This window comes from Dermacentor albipictus, chromosome 1 (assembly GCF_038994185.2).
Source record: "Dermacentor albipictus isolate Rhodes 1998 colony chromosome 1, USDA_Dalb.pri_finalv2, whole genome shotgun sequence".
Lineage (NCBI taxonomy): Eukaryota > Metazoa > Arthropoda > Arachnida > Ixodida > Ixodidae > Dermacentor > Dermacentor albipictus.
In genome coordinates, this window is record NC_091821.1 from 230,030,504 (window position 1) to 230,049,669 (window position 19,166).

The following is a 19,166-nucleotide window of genomic DNA, read 5'->3' on the forward strand; positions in this document are numbered from 1 at the left end:
TTTCTACCCAATTGCTTTTAATTTGTTTTCGTTAACTCAATCTCCTCAATCCTATTTCCGGTTCTATCTGGTGTGCGCCAATTAAGGCTTGTTACGTTTCGCCTACGACGCGCGATATGGCCGGCGCGGATGCAACGGACGTCGGGGCTTCGTTCAAAGCGGCGGACATTTTGGCCCGTTCGGAGCGGCCGCGACGCATCCCCGCCGAGCGCGTCCCGGCATGTTCAGTGCCACGTGTCTTTGTGTGTGCGTGTGTGTGTGTGTGCCCACGCTTGTCAAAGCGCGGCAGCCGGGGAGAGGAGCTCCCCCAGTGTGAAGCGAGGAGGTCTGACCGGCGCCGGCCCGGCTGATGCGTCACCTCCTTGTCCCAACGTGTCTCTCAGTCCGTCCGTCGCCGCTGTCACGTGGTGTCGTCCCGTGACCTTCCTTCTTGCCCGCGACGCCAAGAGTATAAGAGCAGCTGCCCCCGGACGCCAGGAGAGAGGCTCCGATTTCTTCTGTTGAGTAACGTGCTCTCCCGTCTCTCTACTTCGGTCGACCTGACCGCCCGCTCTTTGCGATGCTAGAATAAACAAGTTGTTCTGTTAGCAGTCGCCTCATGCTTTGCTGGGACCTTCGGATGCTTCCAGTGTGCCCCAGGCCGCCAGGCCAACGCTACCCTTGGGGCTTGCGACCCATTTGCAACAACGGGCGCCAACGGTCCGGTTGCAACAACGGGTGTCAGCACTGAGGATCCAATAGGCTCTGTCCTTAGGCGCCTCCTTTCTCATATATATTAAGACCTTCTACTTAACTTATTCAACATATGCCTTTCTGAATTTGAATTTATTTGCAGCAAACACCAACAAAGGCAATGCTGCGGGTGACCAAGAAAAAACGTTTTAGGACAGCTTAAGGAGACAGCACAACACTGCGCAGCATACGGAGGATTGGTGAAGAGTGCTACACAATACGACAACACACAATGCAACGCAACAACAACCTTTCATCTTGCAGGTTCTATAAATTAATCATGCGCTGAAAAATGAGAGAAAAATAACAAGAAAAAACAAAAGAAAAACAACTTCAAATCAAACCAGAGATCATAACAGAGCCATAAAGAAGTACACTATCGTAGAATACTCGTACTTAAAAAAGTTCAACGCACACAAAACGACATTGTATCACAAGCTAACAGGAATTCACAGTTAGTTGGCTGCTATTTATAAATATGCCTCTGAGTTCGCTTAATGAAGTATTAGTCAAGTCATTTCTTTTCTCATCGTGGAAGATTGCATTTATTTCAACCAATAAGAAATCCACTAGACTTCTGCTCTTCATGATGACATCTTCTAATTCCAGGCGTGGTGCAGCAAATGTCCCTAAACGTCAGTAATTGCTAACACGCGTCCTTTCATCGCCGTCGTAATTATGCAGTTCCCTCCTACATTTCATACATTTAAATAGCTAGGATGCAGTAATGAGTGAGTGAGCCCATCATGGTAATCAGCCAATTCCTGCAATCGTGTACTAGGTTATCTGCGTCGCAACGTGTCGTCAGTATCTACATTAGTCAAACTATTTGCAGATAAAACCTCAATCCGATCTAAGCTAGGATATGCCTGTGCTATTTATGACAACGACCAGGTTAATATGATTATTACCCTCGAATCTGTCCAGAACCTGAGCTGCCAGGTTCATTCTTTCTGACTACTCCTATAACACAAGCATTCCAGCTTTAACATTCCGGTTGTGTCGCCCCTCGCTCGCCTCCCGACGCAAAAATTGCTCGTCTTGTTTATTTTTTTTTCAGATTCTTTCATTCACTGAGTCCAGGTAACAAAATAATCGTTTCAGAGGCATCGCTTTTCCCGCTTAAAGCATGCTAATGATTCAGTGTTAGTAGTGCCCATGCCATTACATATCAACTTTTTTTTTGTGTGGACATCACGCGAATTGCATAGTTACAGGCTTTTTTTCCGTTGCTTAAATGTCCACTGTTTATACATTGCCCAAGGTGTTAGTAGATTACAACAACACCCTTCCCTCCAGCGCGCACATCGAGTGAGTTTTCAATGAAAAAAAAAGAAGAAAGAAGAAGAACACGAAAATAAAAAGAAAACGAGGGAAAATGACCGACGACGATTTCGAAAAAGCACTCGTAAGTGCAGGTAAACAACGTGTGAAAGGCTGCAGAAGATGCGCTCGAAGAGCTGGGCCAGTTTGTTCTATTCGCTGTACTTGAGCATTGTTAAAAAAATTTGTGAGGGAAGCGATGTAGGGCAATCGATTACTTATGAGCAATTGCTCAATTACTTTCGTGGGGCAGTAATTGGTCACTGCAGTCAATTACATTTTCGACTGAAGTGTAATTGTGATCGTTTTTTTTTTTTTGTAACGTGTACAAGTTTGGTTAAAAGCGACAGAGCAAGGACAGAAGAATAACACTCCTCATGTGGAGAGCACAAGTAGCACACATGGTGGCGTAAATAAAATGCAACGTTTAAAAACGTTTATGGGGGTTTTACGTGCACCGACATCTACGTACACGGTTGTTTTCGCATTTCACCCCCATCGGAATACGCCTTCAGTAGCCGGCAACTTGATCCCGCGACCTCGTGCTTAGCAGCCGAACACCATGGCCACTAAGCAGCCACGGCGGGTGAAATTCAATGTTTTCTTTGGTATATAACTTCAGTGTTGTCCCTTTATATGCAGAATGTTCGTGTTTTAGTACAGAAATGAAATTGCTGAGGTGTCTTGACAGTTCCTTTCAGTGGTTTTGTTTGCGTAATAGTGAGAGCCGAGTCTTACTCCGACGACCACCTTCGTCAAGTTCTCATTGTCCTCCGCCATCCTTCTGAGCAGTGGCGTAGCTAGGTCGTCTGACACCCGGGGCCCCTAGCTCCTCTGTCACCCCCCCCCCCCGGGTGTAGTCGAGGAAGGTGAGGATAATCGACAATTTTCGGGTGTCTTCAGACGTATATGACACCCCCCCCTCCCCTACTTGCCCCGTACACCCGGGGCCCACGGCCCCCCGGCCCCCCCTGTTGCTACGCCACTGCTTCTGAGTTATTTTATTCACCCATTCGCGCGTGCTAGCATCTAAACTGCCGAAATTCTTCTCTAGTGTGGTCGCTGTCGTTGAGAAACATCTTCTGCAACTGCGCTGTATAATTCACTTTATTTCCTTTAGGACACGACTTTCTAAGCCCATTTTATTTTGGATCGCTCCCCGAACCTCGAGCTGTCCGCAGACTCGAGATTTGTATCGTTCAAGCCGTCGGTATCGCTCCTTACTAAGCGACTGCACCACATCACAATAGTGGCACAAAGTTCACTAACTATGATATGGTTATGTTGCGTATGATTTGGACCCGTAGAGATAGGCCGTAAGTTGTCTGTAAACTACTTCCCGTTTCCAAGAGCCGACACGCAGAATATAAAAAGAACATTCTCTTGTCACTTTGAGACGCCGCATTGAACCGCGAGCACTGCGCGCAAGTGCCCGTTGCGTTTATCCCCAAATACGTACGCTGTAACAGAGAGACGCAGACGGAGTCTCTGCCGCGCTCAAAGCGGGGGAGGGAGAAAACAGGCAGGGTCGTGCTCACTACAGTGAGGAGCGCGCGCAGTGAAGCGCGCCTTGTATACGCGTAGCCACTGGCTTCTTCTGTGCAGCCCCTGGGAATAATAAGTGCTCGTTGTTTACACCATGAAGAATCTACGTAAGGCCCCATTCTGGTCGATAGCAGACGGCTAGTCTTGGTCCTACTCGAGGCCGAAGCCCTCTGCGTTGGAGATTGCGATGGTCAGCTTCTCGCGAAGGACGTCCTTGCTTTTGTACTTGGGTAGCACCAGCTGATTGAAGCAGGTGTGCGACACGGGCAGCCTGCGAACGCGCGCAGGGAACAAAATAAGGCCCAACTGCTTCCAGTCAGCCTTGCAGGTGGCCTCAAAGTGTGCAAAAATTATCGGTCAAGTCTGCTGGCACCATTTGTGGTGGAGCAGGTACATCGTTGTTAGAGTATAGCAGATAGAATTAGTGGGAAACGCGCCCTGATTAGGTGGTAAAGCGGCGAGTCGCGCCAACGCAACTTCAGTCTTAGAATAGTAAGCTGTTGGGCTAGTTGGTTTGACATTATTTTTGCAAAGGAAAGCGCAGAAGCGTTGAGGAAAAAAGAAGACGTGGACACGAAAGACTCCCACTGGCAACTAAGTATATATTCAGAGACAAATAACCAGTAACGTTCTTGCGCATGCGCTGCCATCGAGAATTGTAAAAACAAAAATGCCTACATTTTATTTTAAATATAAAATTCGCCTATCAACGGGGCATGCATCACTACATCAATAATGACAGCTATATAGTGTAGGTGATAGCAACAACGGCACGTGCAAGTGGCCTGACAAAAGTCATTCCAAAAGAAACTTCTGTTTTTTTTTTTTTTTTTTTTGGGGGGGGGGATACCTAGTATACGGATACCTAAATACCTAATACGTGGAACCTAATATTCTTAGTTGCAAGTCAGCGTCTTTCCTGTGCACGTCTCCTTTTTGCGCAACGCTTCTGCGCTCCCATTTGCAAAAATCAACTTCTGTCGCTTTTGCATTCTTTGCGTTCTGGCGCGCTGGCGCGGAAAAAACACTTCTTTCCATTGAAAGCTTCAATTGTAGGAGGCCACATTGACTACCACACCTGCGCAGCAGAAGTACAGTTTACGAACAGCATATCTAATATTTTCAATAAAATGCCACTCATAGATCCTACTCACGATTTAAAAGTAAGACACCTTTCGTTTTTAGTTTTTCGTCTGAAACTATGCCGTCGTTGTTTGTCTTTTGAAGTGTAAATAAATGCGCCATTAGCAAATAAATAAATAAATAAATAAATAAATAAATAAATAAATAAATAAAGGGCCCCATCGGGTGCTACTCAATCGTCGTTCATGAACGATTAAAAGAAGAGAGAGAGAGACCAAGAGACATCCGCTTGTAAGCAAGAAATAATCCAGTCCAATCTAAAAACAATAATAATAAGCTGGATAATCGTTTATTTTTTTGCTGTCTGTGTCAGATAGCGCGGTACCGCCTTTTCAGGTGACTTCTGAAAGTGGCGAAAATTACCTAAGTGAGACATTTCAATGTCCATGATATCAAATTAAAAATATTTATTGACTAACTTTTTAATTATTCACTTTAGTGCACATATTAAAATTCTGAAATTGAAGCCCAGCCGTAGTGAATCCATGTCGGCTGACCAGAAATCCTAAGGCTAGCATTACTTTCGAGACGACCATCGTTAATACGTGCTACGAAAATACCTTGGCGTCCCAGTTCGCAGTTCCACAAATGCGTCTATCTAGCAGTCCGGGAGAATCGTAACTGGAACTACAATGCATTTATTCAGCAGATATTGGGGACGGATATCTCGAAAGTGATGGTAGTCTTAGGCACACATGACTGCTAAGCACACGTGACTTCAATACTGCATGGCTTTAATTCGCAGTTTCGACATGTATTCTAGAATGCATAACCAAAAGTTAATTACTGAATATCTTATAATCAGCAACCTGCACACTGCGATTTCTCGTGCAGATTCGCCTATTCACGTAATCTAACTGAACAGGTCTAACTGGGCTATATGCGACATGCTACTAAAAATTTAAAAATTAAAATGTCGGAATTTAAAAAAAACGGAGACATTTGGTATACCACTTATGGCACTTATGGCATCATGCACCGACCGCTAGCAGTGTTGTAATGCTGCTGCCAGTCCTAAGCTCCTTTCGTTAAGACCACGGTTACTGTTCCTACCTCTACAAGTCTGTTCTTCAAACAAATATATGTAACGTGCAAGAACTGGCCTGCTCATTATGCGCTGCTCCTTCTCCATCCCTTTGGACAAATGAGATGAATTGATGCTTCTCAATTCTCACACTACTAGGTTGAGTGAGACTACATGAGGTTACCACGGGTGGTCGTGAGCGTCATCTAAGACAACACTGCCACAAGGTTCAATGCCCGCTACAGTCACCGGTGTTTTTTTAGCAAAGAGTGCAATGTGCATGTAGAAAAAAAAAGTATAATTGACACGTATACTGCTGTGGTACGAGATCACGGACGATATGAAGCGTTATGTATCGATTCCTATTAACGAAATATTCTTTTTCCTGATTACTAATTCGTTCCTCTGTACTTGCCTTCCTGCATTTGCCTTGTTCCGCCTATTATTTGCCCTCTCACCCGGCCTTTAGTCACCACTTTTGACTCATTCGGCTGCATTTCCTGTAACGTAATCAGTGCGTCGCTTGCGCCTCCAAACTGTTTCCTCATCGTACATAGTGTACATCGCAGACTGCCTCATTCTTGCTCAAAGGAGATTTGATGTGGTTCCAGAATTACGTCGGTGTGCTGTCATTTTCCTCGTGTATTTCTAAGAGACAGCAATTATTTGTGTTTTTGATTTTTTTCGTGACCAGATCCTGTGCTTCCAATTTTGTTGCAATAGGTTAACATATTTGTAAATATATGGACGCTTTGCACCGTTCTTCTATTGTATCCCTGACTGTAGTATTCCATCAGCTGCGCAATTCTTTTTTTCTGTCGCACATTCTTCCTTCTCAATCCTTCTGATGTACGTTCAATTTCCTCTTCAGTGTTTGCTGCTATCCTGAATATGTGTTGGACGCTTACAGTTAATCTGGCGCGCCTTCCCCATGTTTATGTTTTTTTTTTTTTTTGCTTGGTCATGTAGCACAAGTGCAGTGGAATACACTTATAATCAGTCGGTAAGCTTCCAGCGTCGTCCGTTATTACAATTTTACACAATTTATTGCGGCTTTCTTGCGGAAATCTCAGTGTGCAATTTGTCGAAAACTGCCTCTTTCCGGATTCCCGTGTACTTTTGCCGTCACCTTTAAGTTCCATATTAGCAATCATCAATTTGTCATTCGGAACGTAAATGTCACCTAAGTTGTCACCTCCCATTGTCAATACAAGCGTTCGCAGCAATGAGTTGCTTGGGCAAGGTGGTGCCATCTCTTGGAGGAGGTAACAACAGTCGCGGCCGGAGCCGCCGTACCGCTCATCGATGTTTTTGGTAAGCTCCTGCCATCTTTCGGGGATCGCGCTAAACTGACGCTTTTTCGTGGATAAGCGGCATTATTTGAACACTTTCAGTAGTGTTACAGGCATATGCTCCCAAAACATAACTGAATTTCGGCGAGTTTTATAACCCTGACTTTCAGAAACCTCTTTCTTCGAACACGACTCTCTGTAATGATAGCTGTTCTCGTTTCTTTCTGCGCCTTGGCAGCACAGTGGATTTCCATAATCAGCCAGTCCAGTGCATAGAACATTTATTGTTCTACATTTTTAAATCTACATAATCCTACCGCTACCTGAAAGCGTTTAAGTGACTTAGTAAGCGCTGTACACTTAAAACTGTAATTCAGAATCCTCTCTATGCGACATCTTTAAATTAACAAGCCCTGTTGCGCTTACATCTCCGTGTCTTACATCTTACAGGCACTTACATCTCCGTGTTGGTGTTCTGAGCCGAAATCTTGAACGCCATCTCTCCCATGCCACCGACGGGTACTCGGTCGCTGCCCGTAGCAAAGCGAAGGAATTGCTTTTGTACGTCAGAGTTGAACGATTTCAGTATGTCCCAGAAGTCCCTAAACGAAGCAAGGAACCAAAAAGTCACTATAGAGGGCCAGTATATGATGTTCAACGACCGAAAACAGCTTTCAATAGGTTAAGCGCCAATAGTGACGGCACACAAGAAGAAATACAGACAGGACAAGGCGCCTTGTCCTGTCTGTATTTCTTCTTGTGTGCCGTCACTATTGGCGCTTCACCTATTGAAAGCTATGCACCAACTAGCCCCACAACGTGTTTTACCGAAAACAGGTCTTAAGAGGAAGCTTAAGATTGGGTGCTCCTATGTAAATGCATGTAAAATGAGAATTAGTTTTTCTCGGCAACCACTGCACCAAATATGGCGAGGTTTGTAGCATTTAAAAGAAAAAAAACTTAAAATCTAGTGACTGTTGGTTTCAAAGTTTTGATTTATGTCGTCAATATTGTATTTAAAAATTGGCAAAAATCGAAAATTTTCAGAAAACGAAACTATCAAGTTTACAACTCTGTAACTCAGCAATTAAACATGATACCACAGATTCGTGAATTTCATCTAAAAGTACTTCCAAAGCGCAACAAACTGATATGTCACACATGACTCTCAAAAAACTTAGTAATATGAAAATGCAGACCACTTGTACACAACGTAACGAATTCACGTAAGCTATAAACTTACATAATGAATTTGTCCGCTTTGAATGATCTAATGGATGCCGTTTACAGAACCGCGACATCTATTGTTGATGCAGAGCTATTAATTTGTAAACTTCGTGCTTCTTTTTCAAACTTCCGAATTTTTGAAAAAAATTTTTAAAGCATTTCAACCCCATATCGAACTTCCGCTCTCTTTCTCTCTCAAATACAATAAATTTCATTAAAATCGGTCCAGAGGTTATATCAGAAAGAAGTTTTTGCGTTGTACATGTATTTGAATAGGCCGCGTCGGAGTTTGGCCCGAGCTAAAGCTTCCTCTGTGTGTGTGTGTGTGTGTGTGTGTGTGTGTGTGTGTGTGTGTGTGTGTGTGTTTGTGTGTGTGTGTGTTTGTGTGTGTTTGTGTGTGTGTTTGTGTGTGTGTGTGTGTGTGTGTTTATGTGTGTGTGTTGTATGTGTGTGTGTTGTGTGTTATGTGTGTGTGTTTATGCGTGTGTGTGTTGTGTGTGTGTGTGTGTGTGTTTAGCTTAGCTGGGACACTCCACTAACGCCAACCTATGTATCGGAGGTTGTCTCAATCTTCAGCGGACTTAAAAAGAGTTGCAGCAAAAATGCCGATGGCCTTGAAATCACACCGATAAAGCACGTATTAGACCTTATTGCGCCTGTATTAACCCATATCCATAATTTGGTTCTATCAACTAGTGTATTTCCAAAAAACATGCAAGTAGCGAGAGTAACGGTGATTCACAAAGGAGGGAACAAAAATATGTTTTGCAACTACAGCCCGTTATCGATACTACCCATATTCTCGAAATGTATCGAAAAAGTAATGAACATTAGAATGGACTGTTTTTCACGCAAATTCAATTTAATTACAAACTGCCAGCACGGTTTTAGAAAAAATAATTCAACAGAATCTGCATTACTGGTACTAAAGGAGACAATTTTAAATAGCATCGAAGAAGAAATGATGACTTTGGGAATCTACCTAGACTTTAGCAAGGCCTTCAATCGCGTTAAGCACACTCTAATTCTCTCTAAATCGGAAAAATACTGCTTTCGAGGAAGTATACTTGAACTTATCCGATCGTACCTAGAATCACATAAGCAATTTATTGAAATTAATGAATGCAGATCTAACGTTAGACCAGTTACTACAGGAGTGCCACAGGGCAGCACCCTTGGTCCCATTCTCTTCTTGTATTACATAAATGATATTGTTAACATAAATACCAAATGCAACTTTGTAATTTATGCCGACGACTGCACAGTACTTGTCCATGGGAAGCATTTAACTAACATAACAGAACAGGCAGGTGTACTTTGTCACGAACTAAAGAATTGGTCTGAAAGGAATAGCCTTCTGCTAAATGAATCCGAAACAAAGTGTCTTTTATCAGGCTCGAAATACACCGTACCAATCACAATTGTTCTGAGCCCGTATACGGTAAAGCTTGAAAGGTCGTTGAGAACGCAAGGCGTACCTACGGAACATATGTCCTGGAACGATCACATTGACTTAATCTGCTCTAAAGCTCGGAAATCTGTTGGAATAATAAGCAGGCATCAATATATTCTTCCTTTTAAAATTAGACAAATTTTATATAATTTTCTATTCCATTCTCAACTCAGTTATTGCGCGATAATATGGGTAAGCACAACAACAAATAATTTAAACAAACTTATGGTCTTGCAAAAAAAAAAAAAGGCAGTTCGGGCAATCGAAAATGTTCCCTATAACGCACATCGAAGAATTACTTTAAAAAAATAGGATAGCCAGACCATTTCAACTATATAGTCATAAACTAACCCGAAATTATAAAAATGCAGTACAAGGTAATCTAGCGGCATTTTCGGAATTAGCTACGTTACAAAAAAAGGTCTCGCCGTACTCCTATCAATGTCAAATTCCTTGGCACGTTATATTCTCACGCACAGAATATGGGGGCCAGAGATTATGCCATACTTTACCCAACATACTGAACGAGCTTTCTAAACTACACATAAATCTTTAACCGTAAGTAACAAGTGTATGTTGGAACTATTCCTTTGAAAGCTGGTTTTTGATAAAAGCTTATTGTGAAAACGTGTCCCTCAACACAGCAAATACTATTGCGTAGCACTTCCATTCATTTTCGAATGTATAAAAGCTGCCTGTATTTTTCTTTTTTTGAACTGTATACGAGTGAACGATGTCTTGAATTGATGATCTGGTTGCTTTTTACATTTCCTACATATTTTTAAATGAAGTTTATTTTAGCTGCGACAAACAATACACTGCTGTGTTATCACATTGTTGTTATCTGCTATTATGATGCCCTTTTTAGTTTGTTTTCCAACCAGTGAACATATGGTGTTTATATTTTCTTTTTGACATGACATGTTAGTATTCACGCTATATCAGTTTCTGGGATCTGCCTTTCAAGATATGTTGTTTTGCATCATGTAGTGTCCTAACTGCCGTGCGTAGTATATATATATATATATATATATATATATATATATATATATATATATATATATATATATATATATATATATATATATATATATATATATATATATATATATATATATATATTGCGATGCAGTGTTTGCGTTTGTTTGATGCTTGTTCACGGTGGTCGGAGCTCCGTCAAGTTGCTATAATGCCGCTTTTTTCTTTTCGGTCACCATTTTTCCCCCACATTTTTCACCCCGTGTGCTTTTTTTTTGTGGGGGAAAAATAAAAACCTGAACTGAACTGAACTATATAGAGAGAGCACGTGGACTTGAGTATACTTATGGACTGGTGACAGTCATGTATATAGTGTGCAACAGCTAGTATTGTATCTTCCTGGTCGTATCGCGTCATCGTCGTGCCTAGCACAAATACGTTCGATATTTGTTGACATAATTTTTTTTCTAAGCACAAAGCAGATGACCGGAGCTGTAAAGGATGCACCGGCCCGAAGTCCCATGGAGAGAGATTTCTCTCGTGCGTCTGCTCCCTTCACCACGAAGCCGTGTTTTCAAGCCAAATTTTAATCTATCACTTTTTATAAATCCAATTCTAACGGGCACTGCACAATTCTCGTAATACTTACAGTTCCATGCTGAAGCTCAACAAGAGAGCCCTCATCCAAACATCATTCGCAAAGGAAAAGAAAAGTGAGCAAAGTGAGCAAGAAAGCTTACCGACCTTGCCTTGTATTTTTGCGTTCATGCATGCGGCCAAAAATGGGGCAGTTACCTGATAATTGGTTCATCTTCCTCAAAGCTGTCATACACAGTGACTTTTCGTAGTTCATCCAGATCTAATTTCGGACAACCACAGACGAGCATTTCAACTTCTTCGGGACGAAGCATCTGCCGTTCGTATGTAAAGAAACAAAAACATGGCGCGCTGTTGTAGGGGCCATGAAATTAAATCAAGGTTAGACTGCTTCGGTTTGAAAAGTTATCAAGTTACGTACGATGAGGGCGTTGGAAGCGCAAACGCTGTGGAATCCAAGATAGAAGGCTTTGAATGGCTGAGCGATCGCCTTATTCAGGACTAGATCCACGTACAGCTCCACATATTCTGCCGAAGAGAAAAGTGACAGGTGCGCCCAGCAATATGATTAGAGGACTTGATGTGAAATAGACAAAGTTTGTAGCCCGTGCAACGAAGACGGCGAAGATGAGTCACACGCAAAATGCCTCTGAGATTACACGCGCCCTCTAAATATCGAGGGCAAAACTGCACATACTCCTTGTCGCCTGTCGCGGCGTATCGGCGAGTACGGTGCTATTTATCGACACAACGTATAGGACTGGAATGCCGCTCTCAGAGGCCACACAACGCGGTACCTCTCTTCGTTATCTGCCATGCGGCGGCACGCATGACAGAATTTGCCCGGCGGTTGCAATAGCAGATGGAAAGTGGTCATGATTCCGCGGCACTCTAAGGCGGAGTTTGACCAAGTAGTCTAGTAATGGGGTCCGAACTACGTTGCTGCTTAGCCTGATGTTGGGCACCTTTTGAGGGGTATGTCGCTTATCTCTTTTGCAGCAGCGCACCTTCGCCTGCCCACAACTCGAGAACTCACACGCAGCACCTGGATTTCCCCCAAACGTCTCTTAGGCAGCCGCCCAGCAGTGAATCTGAATTGAAGAACCTGGAAACCTTTGCCATCCAATGTAGCCATTGACGACGAAGCAAGCTTGTTTCTTGGTTTGGATTGATGGCCAGACATTACTTCGTCATCCAAGCTGGCATCCGTGGATGAATAAGCGAATTTTGTTCCCGCTGTCCCGCTGCACATGTAATGCTTCGTCATCTATCCTGGTCACGCATTGATGAAGAAGCAAATTTTGTTCGCATTGTAGAGACAAAAGCCAGACGATGCTTCATCATCCATGCCGACCATCTGTTGATTACTAAGGTGATTCTCGGTTTTATTGCTAGTGCTGGCCAATGAGCTGACGATGCTTCATACATGGCCAACCACTTATGCTTGTTTTAGATTGGACAAAGGCTGCAATCGTCTGGCTAGTAAAGATTTCCTCCTTTTAATTTTTTTCCTCTATCTAATTTTTCAATTAGAACAATTCAAATGAGTGTCATGAAGCACATCTTTAATTTATGCCTCAAATTTCTTACAATTGCCGAAAATTGGAAAAATTCTAAAAGTTGAAGTACCAAGTTTACAATGCCGTAATTCAATAATATAAAAAGATGTCGTGATTCCGCAAACTGCATTTAGAATACCTAAAGTTGATAAATATAACATAAAATATTAGAGGCAAGTGAAATTGGCACAGTGACTACGTGAGCATTGCGAAAGTTTAACTTACTGGAGAGTGACAAAGAAGCTTGAGAACAAGTCAAGGATCGCGCAAAGAGCGATGGAACGAAGATTGCTAGGCATATTAAGAAACAGAAAGATAGCGGTTTGGATTAGAGCGCAAACGGGTATAGACGATATTCTAACTGACATCAAGAGAAAAAAATGGAGCTGGGTAGGTCATGTAATGCGCCGGTTAGATAACCGTTGGACCATTATGGTTGCAGAATGGATATCACGAGAAGGGAAACGCAGTCGAGGACGCCAGTAGTTTCACTAGGTGGAGCGATGAAATTAGTAATTTCGCGGGCGCTAGTTGGAATCGGTTGGCGCAAGACAGGGGTAATCAGATATCGCAGGGAGATGCCTTCGTCCTGCAGTGGACATAAAACAGGCTGATGATGATGATGATGAACTTACATATGAGGGGTATATTTCAGAAGGGTGTATAGCAAATCGATTTTTCCCGCTTTAGATATCCTAATTGATCCAATTTTCCCTATTGTGACAATTGGGGTTTAAATCATAAAAATGTAAACGTGATGCACCTTTTACAGCGAAGCTGTTAGCTTCTAGTTGGTCGCGATTCTTCGTGTCAGTGAGCAAATAAAAAAATTAAAAAATCGAAAAAAAGTGCATATCTCCTTTGGAATCAGGCGTACGACACACAACTCATGCATTCATTTCAATAAAGCAAAGCAGAAAACTAACGTCAAACCCGCATGATGGATGATAAGGCGCCTGTGAACAATGCGAGGCGCGTTCCTTGTCCCCGCGTTGGTTTCCCGGTAAAGATTACGGTTGCATAAGCTGCTCCGGTGGGAAAGGGGCAACAGCAGCATACGAATCAGTGAGTGACGCCGCCAAACTTCACATACTTAGTTACTAGGCCTGCCTAGTAACTCATTCAGTTTATTGCAACACCACTATGGGTAGACCACGTAAAGTTAAGACTCCCGAAGACAGTGTGAATACGATGAGCGTCGAAGAGTGCAAAATCATAATGCTCAACAACGGTGTCGTGCAAAGACTAGGCAGAAGAATAGAACATTTCATATCCACATCGATGGCATTTGAGTGGTTTTTCAACAGCTTCGCTGGCCATCCACTTTCGCAGGGTTGGGATGGCGAGTCAATTTTTTTTTACTTAATGTTCGAATTCTCGCAGTTTTTTAAAGGAAGTGATCGTCTATATCTCGACTCTGCTTCTGTAAACATTTACGCTCTCTCTCTCTCTTTCTTTTTACACGCTGCAAACAATATAAAATTTGATTCAGTGAACACCAAGCAAAATGGTTTCTCCGTTCATATATGCAGGAGTCGCAGAGGTAAAGCTTACTCTAACGTGGACCAGATAGCTTTGACGTCCATCTCTTGCACTGATGATGAAGCAGTTGAGTTCAAAATACAAATTAGGGGCCAGATAATGCTTCTTCGTCCATTGTTGGCGTGCAGTAATGACTAAGATGGTTTTTCCCGCGGTCACATATGTGGCTTGACAAAACGTGGCCATCTTCCTGGTCCGCCCTTTGATTATTATGGCGAAAGAAGTTGGTTCGCCTTAGGAGGGAAGGGTTACAAAAGACTTCATCTTAAATTGCCCTGATTTGTTAATGCCGAGGCATGATACTTTCGCGATGCCGTTGTCAATGGCAACACGAAGCACCGTGATTCATTCCGGCCTACCATTGACGATGGAGCAGGTTTGGTTCAAGGTGAATGATCCTTGAAATCCTTGAGAGCAACGACCCTTGAGAAACTAACGAAGTTATGTATAGTTACTAGAGAAATGATAAGCACACGAGCAAAGTGAGAGTCTCGACAGCAGGTGCGTGGGGTCACATGACGCAGCAAAGGAGTTTTCTCAGTGGCTGCTCGCACCGCGAATTGTCGGCTGACAGCAGACAGCACAACACACGCATGTCCTTGTATAAGCCATCCATTATTTCAGAGACCTGGATTGGGAAGAATTGGGGATAAGAGTTAATGGAGAATACCTTAGTAACTCGATATTCGCTAATGATATTACCTTGCTTAGTAACTCAGGGGGCCAATTGCAATGCATGCTCACTGACCTGGTGAGGCAAAGCAAAAAGGTGGGTCTAAAAATTAATCTGCAGTAAACTAAAGTAACGTTTAACAGTCTCGGAAGAGAACAGCAGTTTACGACAGGTAGCGAGCCACTGGAAGTGGTAAGGGAATACATCTACTTAGGACAGGGAGTGACCGCGGATCCGGATCATGAGACTGAAATAATCAGAAGAATAAGAATGGGGTGCGTTTGGCAGACATTCTCAGATTATGAACTGCAGGTTGCCATTATCCATCAAAAGAAAAGTGTATAACAGCTGTGTCTTACCAGTACTCACCTACGGGGCAGAAACCTGAAGGCTTACGAAAAGGGTTCTACTTAAATTGAGGACGACGCAACGAGCTATGGAAAGAAGAATAATGGGTGTAACGTTAAGGGATAAGAAAAGAGCAGATTGGGTGAGGGATCAAACGCGAGTTAATGACATCTTAGTTGAAATCAAGAAAAATAAATGGGCATGGGCAGTACATGTAATGAGGAGGGAAGATAACCGATGGTCATTAGGGGTTACGAACTGGATTCTAAGAGAAGGGAAGCGTAGCAGGGGCCGGCAGAAAGTTTGGTGGGCGGGTGAGATTAAGAAGTTTGCAGGGACATGGCCACAATTAGCACATGACTGGGGCAGTTGGAGAATTATGGGGGAGGCCTTTGCCCTACAGTGGGCGTAGCCAGACTGATTATGACGACGACGATGCTGCTGCTGCTGCTGATGATGATGATGGTGATGACTCAGCTGAGTTATATTCTAATCTGCAATTACTCGAAGATGTCAATTTGTGATACCAATAACATAACATTAAGTCTAAAACGAAGACCACTGCAGTAGTCAAGGCAAGTGCAGGTAGCGTAGGGGATCAGCTGGAGATGTTAGAAATGCTCACTTCCTGCTGTTCCATTTCGCAATCAATGTATGTACGTTAAGCTCTCCGTGCTCTTTCCCGATTTAGAGCTTTGGCCGCAAGTTTACTCTTACCTTTTCTATTTTCGCTTGTAACTGGAATGTCTTCGCCACCGTATTTCAGGGTGTGGGTTTTCACTTCTCCGAACTCTTCTACAGAAACCTGTAAGGGACAAAATGCGGCACGTTGTCACGGCGATCAGAAAGGGGAGCAAGGTATAACACTATTCGTGTGTTTATATCACCTGAAAATTCATGCAAAAATCCTCCTCAACGTTTCCCTCGTACGCCAGCAGCTCATTTAAACCAACAGCGACATCCTGAAATAAACAGAAACACCAGTACCGATTATTACTTTTTTCATTTGAACGACATGCAGAAAAAAAATTGCGATGACTATCGGTGCCAAAAGTTTACGATGCGCAATATTATAAAAAAAAATAATCGAAATTTCTGCTCAGTAGGGGTACATAAGCAGCACTATAGAGCGGCAGCTCTCAGCTTTGAATTCTGGGCTTCATGCAAGGTTCCCTGGAATGCCAATGTTTGTGTGAATCCCACCGCATGTAACCTTTTTTGCCAACACCGTACATCACACGCAGGTTGATCCACGCAGTTGAGAGGACGACTCCAAAAATGCACGTGCATCGTTTCAGAATGAAACTAAGACGGTATAATTAAAAAAAGCATGTGATTGGGAGTGTTGGTATTCCGTACTTTCAGTAGACCTGCACACATCCAAAAGAGTGGCTGATGACTGTAGTTTATTCGCACAAGGGCCAGAAGTGGCCAAAGAGCGCCGACCAAGAGAACGGAGATAAACGAGGTAATAATGGGGAAGTGTTCATACACTGTAAAAAATAAATAAAATAAATAAAAAAGCAACGTTTCAGCCGGGGGCCTTTCTCAAGAGCGGCCTTCAAGAACGCAACACTTAAATGGCGCTTCTAATACGAATTTTTTAACGTGTGCGAAACATAATGTATCTTTACAGATCTGCAGTTATTCTGTACAGAAATGTGGGAAAACAACAGCAGTACCGGCATCACTTCGGCGAGGTCCTCCGTTGTGAACTTGCAGATCCCTACGTAGGCGTTCTCAATATTGTGCGGAACAACTGGAGGGTTGAGCAGCTTCTTGTAGCACGCCGTCGGGAAATGGAGATCCAAAATGATTGAGTTGTAGACAGCGAGTCCCATTAGGTGTGCAATGTAAGGAATATGCCACATTCGCTGTGCGTGTACACAAAGTTTAACTGCCTTAGTTGCTAGCCAACAAAATAGGAGCACCTTTCAAGTGCCCGACTAACACGGCACGCAGTGAAGGATATAACGCCTATAAGGTTGTATTCTCGTAGGTTGCCTAGTTGTGTTGTGCTGAACCAGTAGCATCTTGCCTTGTTGTGATATACGAACATGCCTGCAGATGTTGGTAAAAAAAAAAGCAATATAATACGCAAATGTTCAAAGGCCGAGTGTGCTCTGTATGCATATCTGAACTGCATAAAAAACCACCTACCGTAGTCGGGGCTGAATATTTGCCTTATGAGCAATAGAAACCATTCCTTTGTGAGACCCCCCATATCCAGCCCTGGTTCGCCAACAAAAGTAACCTTAAGCTTTTTCTTTAGGTCGCTTTGCTTTCTTGCAATCTGTAGGAGAGAAAGCAGAAATTATTTTGCCTCTGTCTTTTAGCTATCTATTTGGCTCACACTATGATAGAGATTTGGACAAGGTGTCACAGCGCATTCATGGCCTAAAAGCAGCGTAGAGAAATCACAAACTGCATGAACAATGAAAGAGGCATAGACAGAGCACACGTCGCGTATCAAGTGGTCATCACACCAGATGACGTCTTTCGAAGTGCAGATCAATCCACGCGAGAAATTGTTGACGCAGCGGAAATCGTGTGGTTGGCCAATATGTGCCCAAGCAAGCCATCAGAGCACTTGACAGACAAGGCCGTGTCACTTTATTCAAGATCACGAGAGACGATAGAAAGTTGTTGATTTTATGTGTCTGGTATATTTTGCATGGGCTGATACTTACATCGCTTTTGTTTGATTCTTGGTCAGTTCCACCGTCACATCCTATTTACGTATAGTACATGTGTGAATGCTTCAAATAAGGATTAGAGGGAAGAACAGCGCTGTGCTTCTCATGTTTCATGAGGTTTATGCGCTTACATTACATCATGCATTATGGGGTTTTACGTCCCGAAACCACTTTCTGATTATGAGGCACGCCGTAGTGGAGGACTCCGGAAATTTCGACCACCTGGGGTTCTTTAACGTGCACCTAAATCTAAGTACACGGGTATGTTCGCATTTCGCCCCCATCGAAATGCCGCCGCCGTGGCCAGGATTCGATCCTGCGACCTCGTGCTCAGCAGCCCAACACCATAGGCACTGAGCAACCACGGCGGGTGTTTATGCGCTTTCTGAGCTGATTTATATATCACGTAATCATACAATGAGTTCCGAAATTATTATTCACAGCACCGAATTAGCCAAGCTGTTGTCAGTTGCCGGCATGAAACGTACGTAGACATTTCTGATACCGACTTACCTCATTAAGTGAGTCTGACACCAGGTGTGACCGCCGAACGTTCAGGTTGAGAAAAAATACATCAATATCTGGCGCCTGATGGTGAAGAGCGCGGTTCAGTAGGCTCCTCTGCGAGTAAAAGCAGCGAGATATGTTGCTATGGTAACAATCGCAGGCAGATTTCTGAATATATCAATGCTTACCCTCGCATTTAGTATCATCTGTTGTTCGGAATCTCGCTGCAGGATAGACTTCTTCGCCACGATGCTTAGAATAAAAGGATACTGGCAGTAAGAAAACCTGCACGAAAATTGTTGCGTTGGCGTATTGTACGAACACGTGTTTGAAATGCAAGACAATTTACACGAATTCAGTGTCGGCAGCCATTCTAGTACATAACCTATTTTATAACTGCAGCCCAATCATTCCATTATTTTTTTCTCACAACAGCTGCAGCTCGTAAACCACCATGTTTAGATTAGTCAATTTCATTAAACCATAGATAAATTCCTTTATTTATGAGCGCAGTTCATCCCCTGGCT

General features: G+C 43.1%; 1 protein-coding gene across 3 annotated transcripts in view; it reads right to left on the bottom strand.

Annotated features, from left to right (window-relative positions):
• Positions 1-3,415: 3,415 nt before the first annotated feature.
• The window catches only part of LOC139054269 (probable E3 ubiquitin-protein ligase HECTD2), a 54,991-nt gene continuing 39,240 nt past the window's right edge, over positions 3,416-19,166 (bottom strand). For all 3 annotated transcript variants that reach the window (XM_070531017.1, XM_070531015.1, XM_070531016.1), the window contains exons 10-20: positions 18,828-18,924; positions 18,646-18,753; positions 17,597-17,729; positions 17,409-17,497; positions 17,119-17,280; positions 16,324-16,398; positions 16,154-16,241; positions 11,736-11,842; positions 11,513-11,628; positions 7,518-7,661; positions 3,416-3,871 (exon numbers count right to left, since the gene is read on the bottom strand). In XM_070531017.1, the coding sequence (XP_070387118.1) occupies positions 3,751-3,871; positions 7,518-7,661; positions 11,513-11,628; positions 11,736-11,842; positions 16,154-16,241; positions 16,324-16,398; positions 17,119-17,280; positions 17,409-17,497; positions 17,597-17,729; positions 18,646-18,753; positions 18,828-18,924 (1,240 nt within the window). In that variant the 3' untranslated portion in view covers positions 3,416-3,750. The remainder of the gene's footprint in view (positions 3,872-7,517; positions 7,662-11,512; positions 11,629-11,735; positions 11,843-16,153; positions 16,242-16,323; positions 16,399-17,118; positions 17,281-17,408; positions 17,498-17,596; positions 17,730-18,645; positions 18,754-18,827; positions 18,925-19,166) is intronic.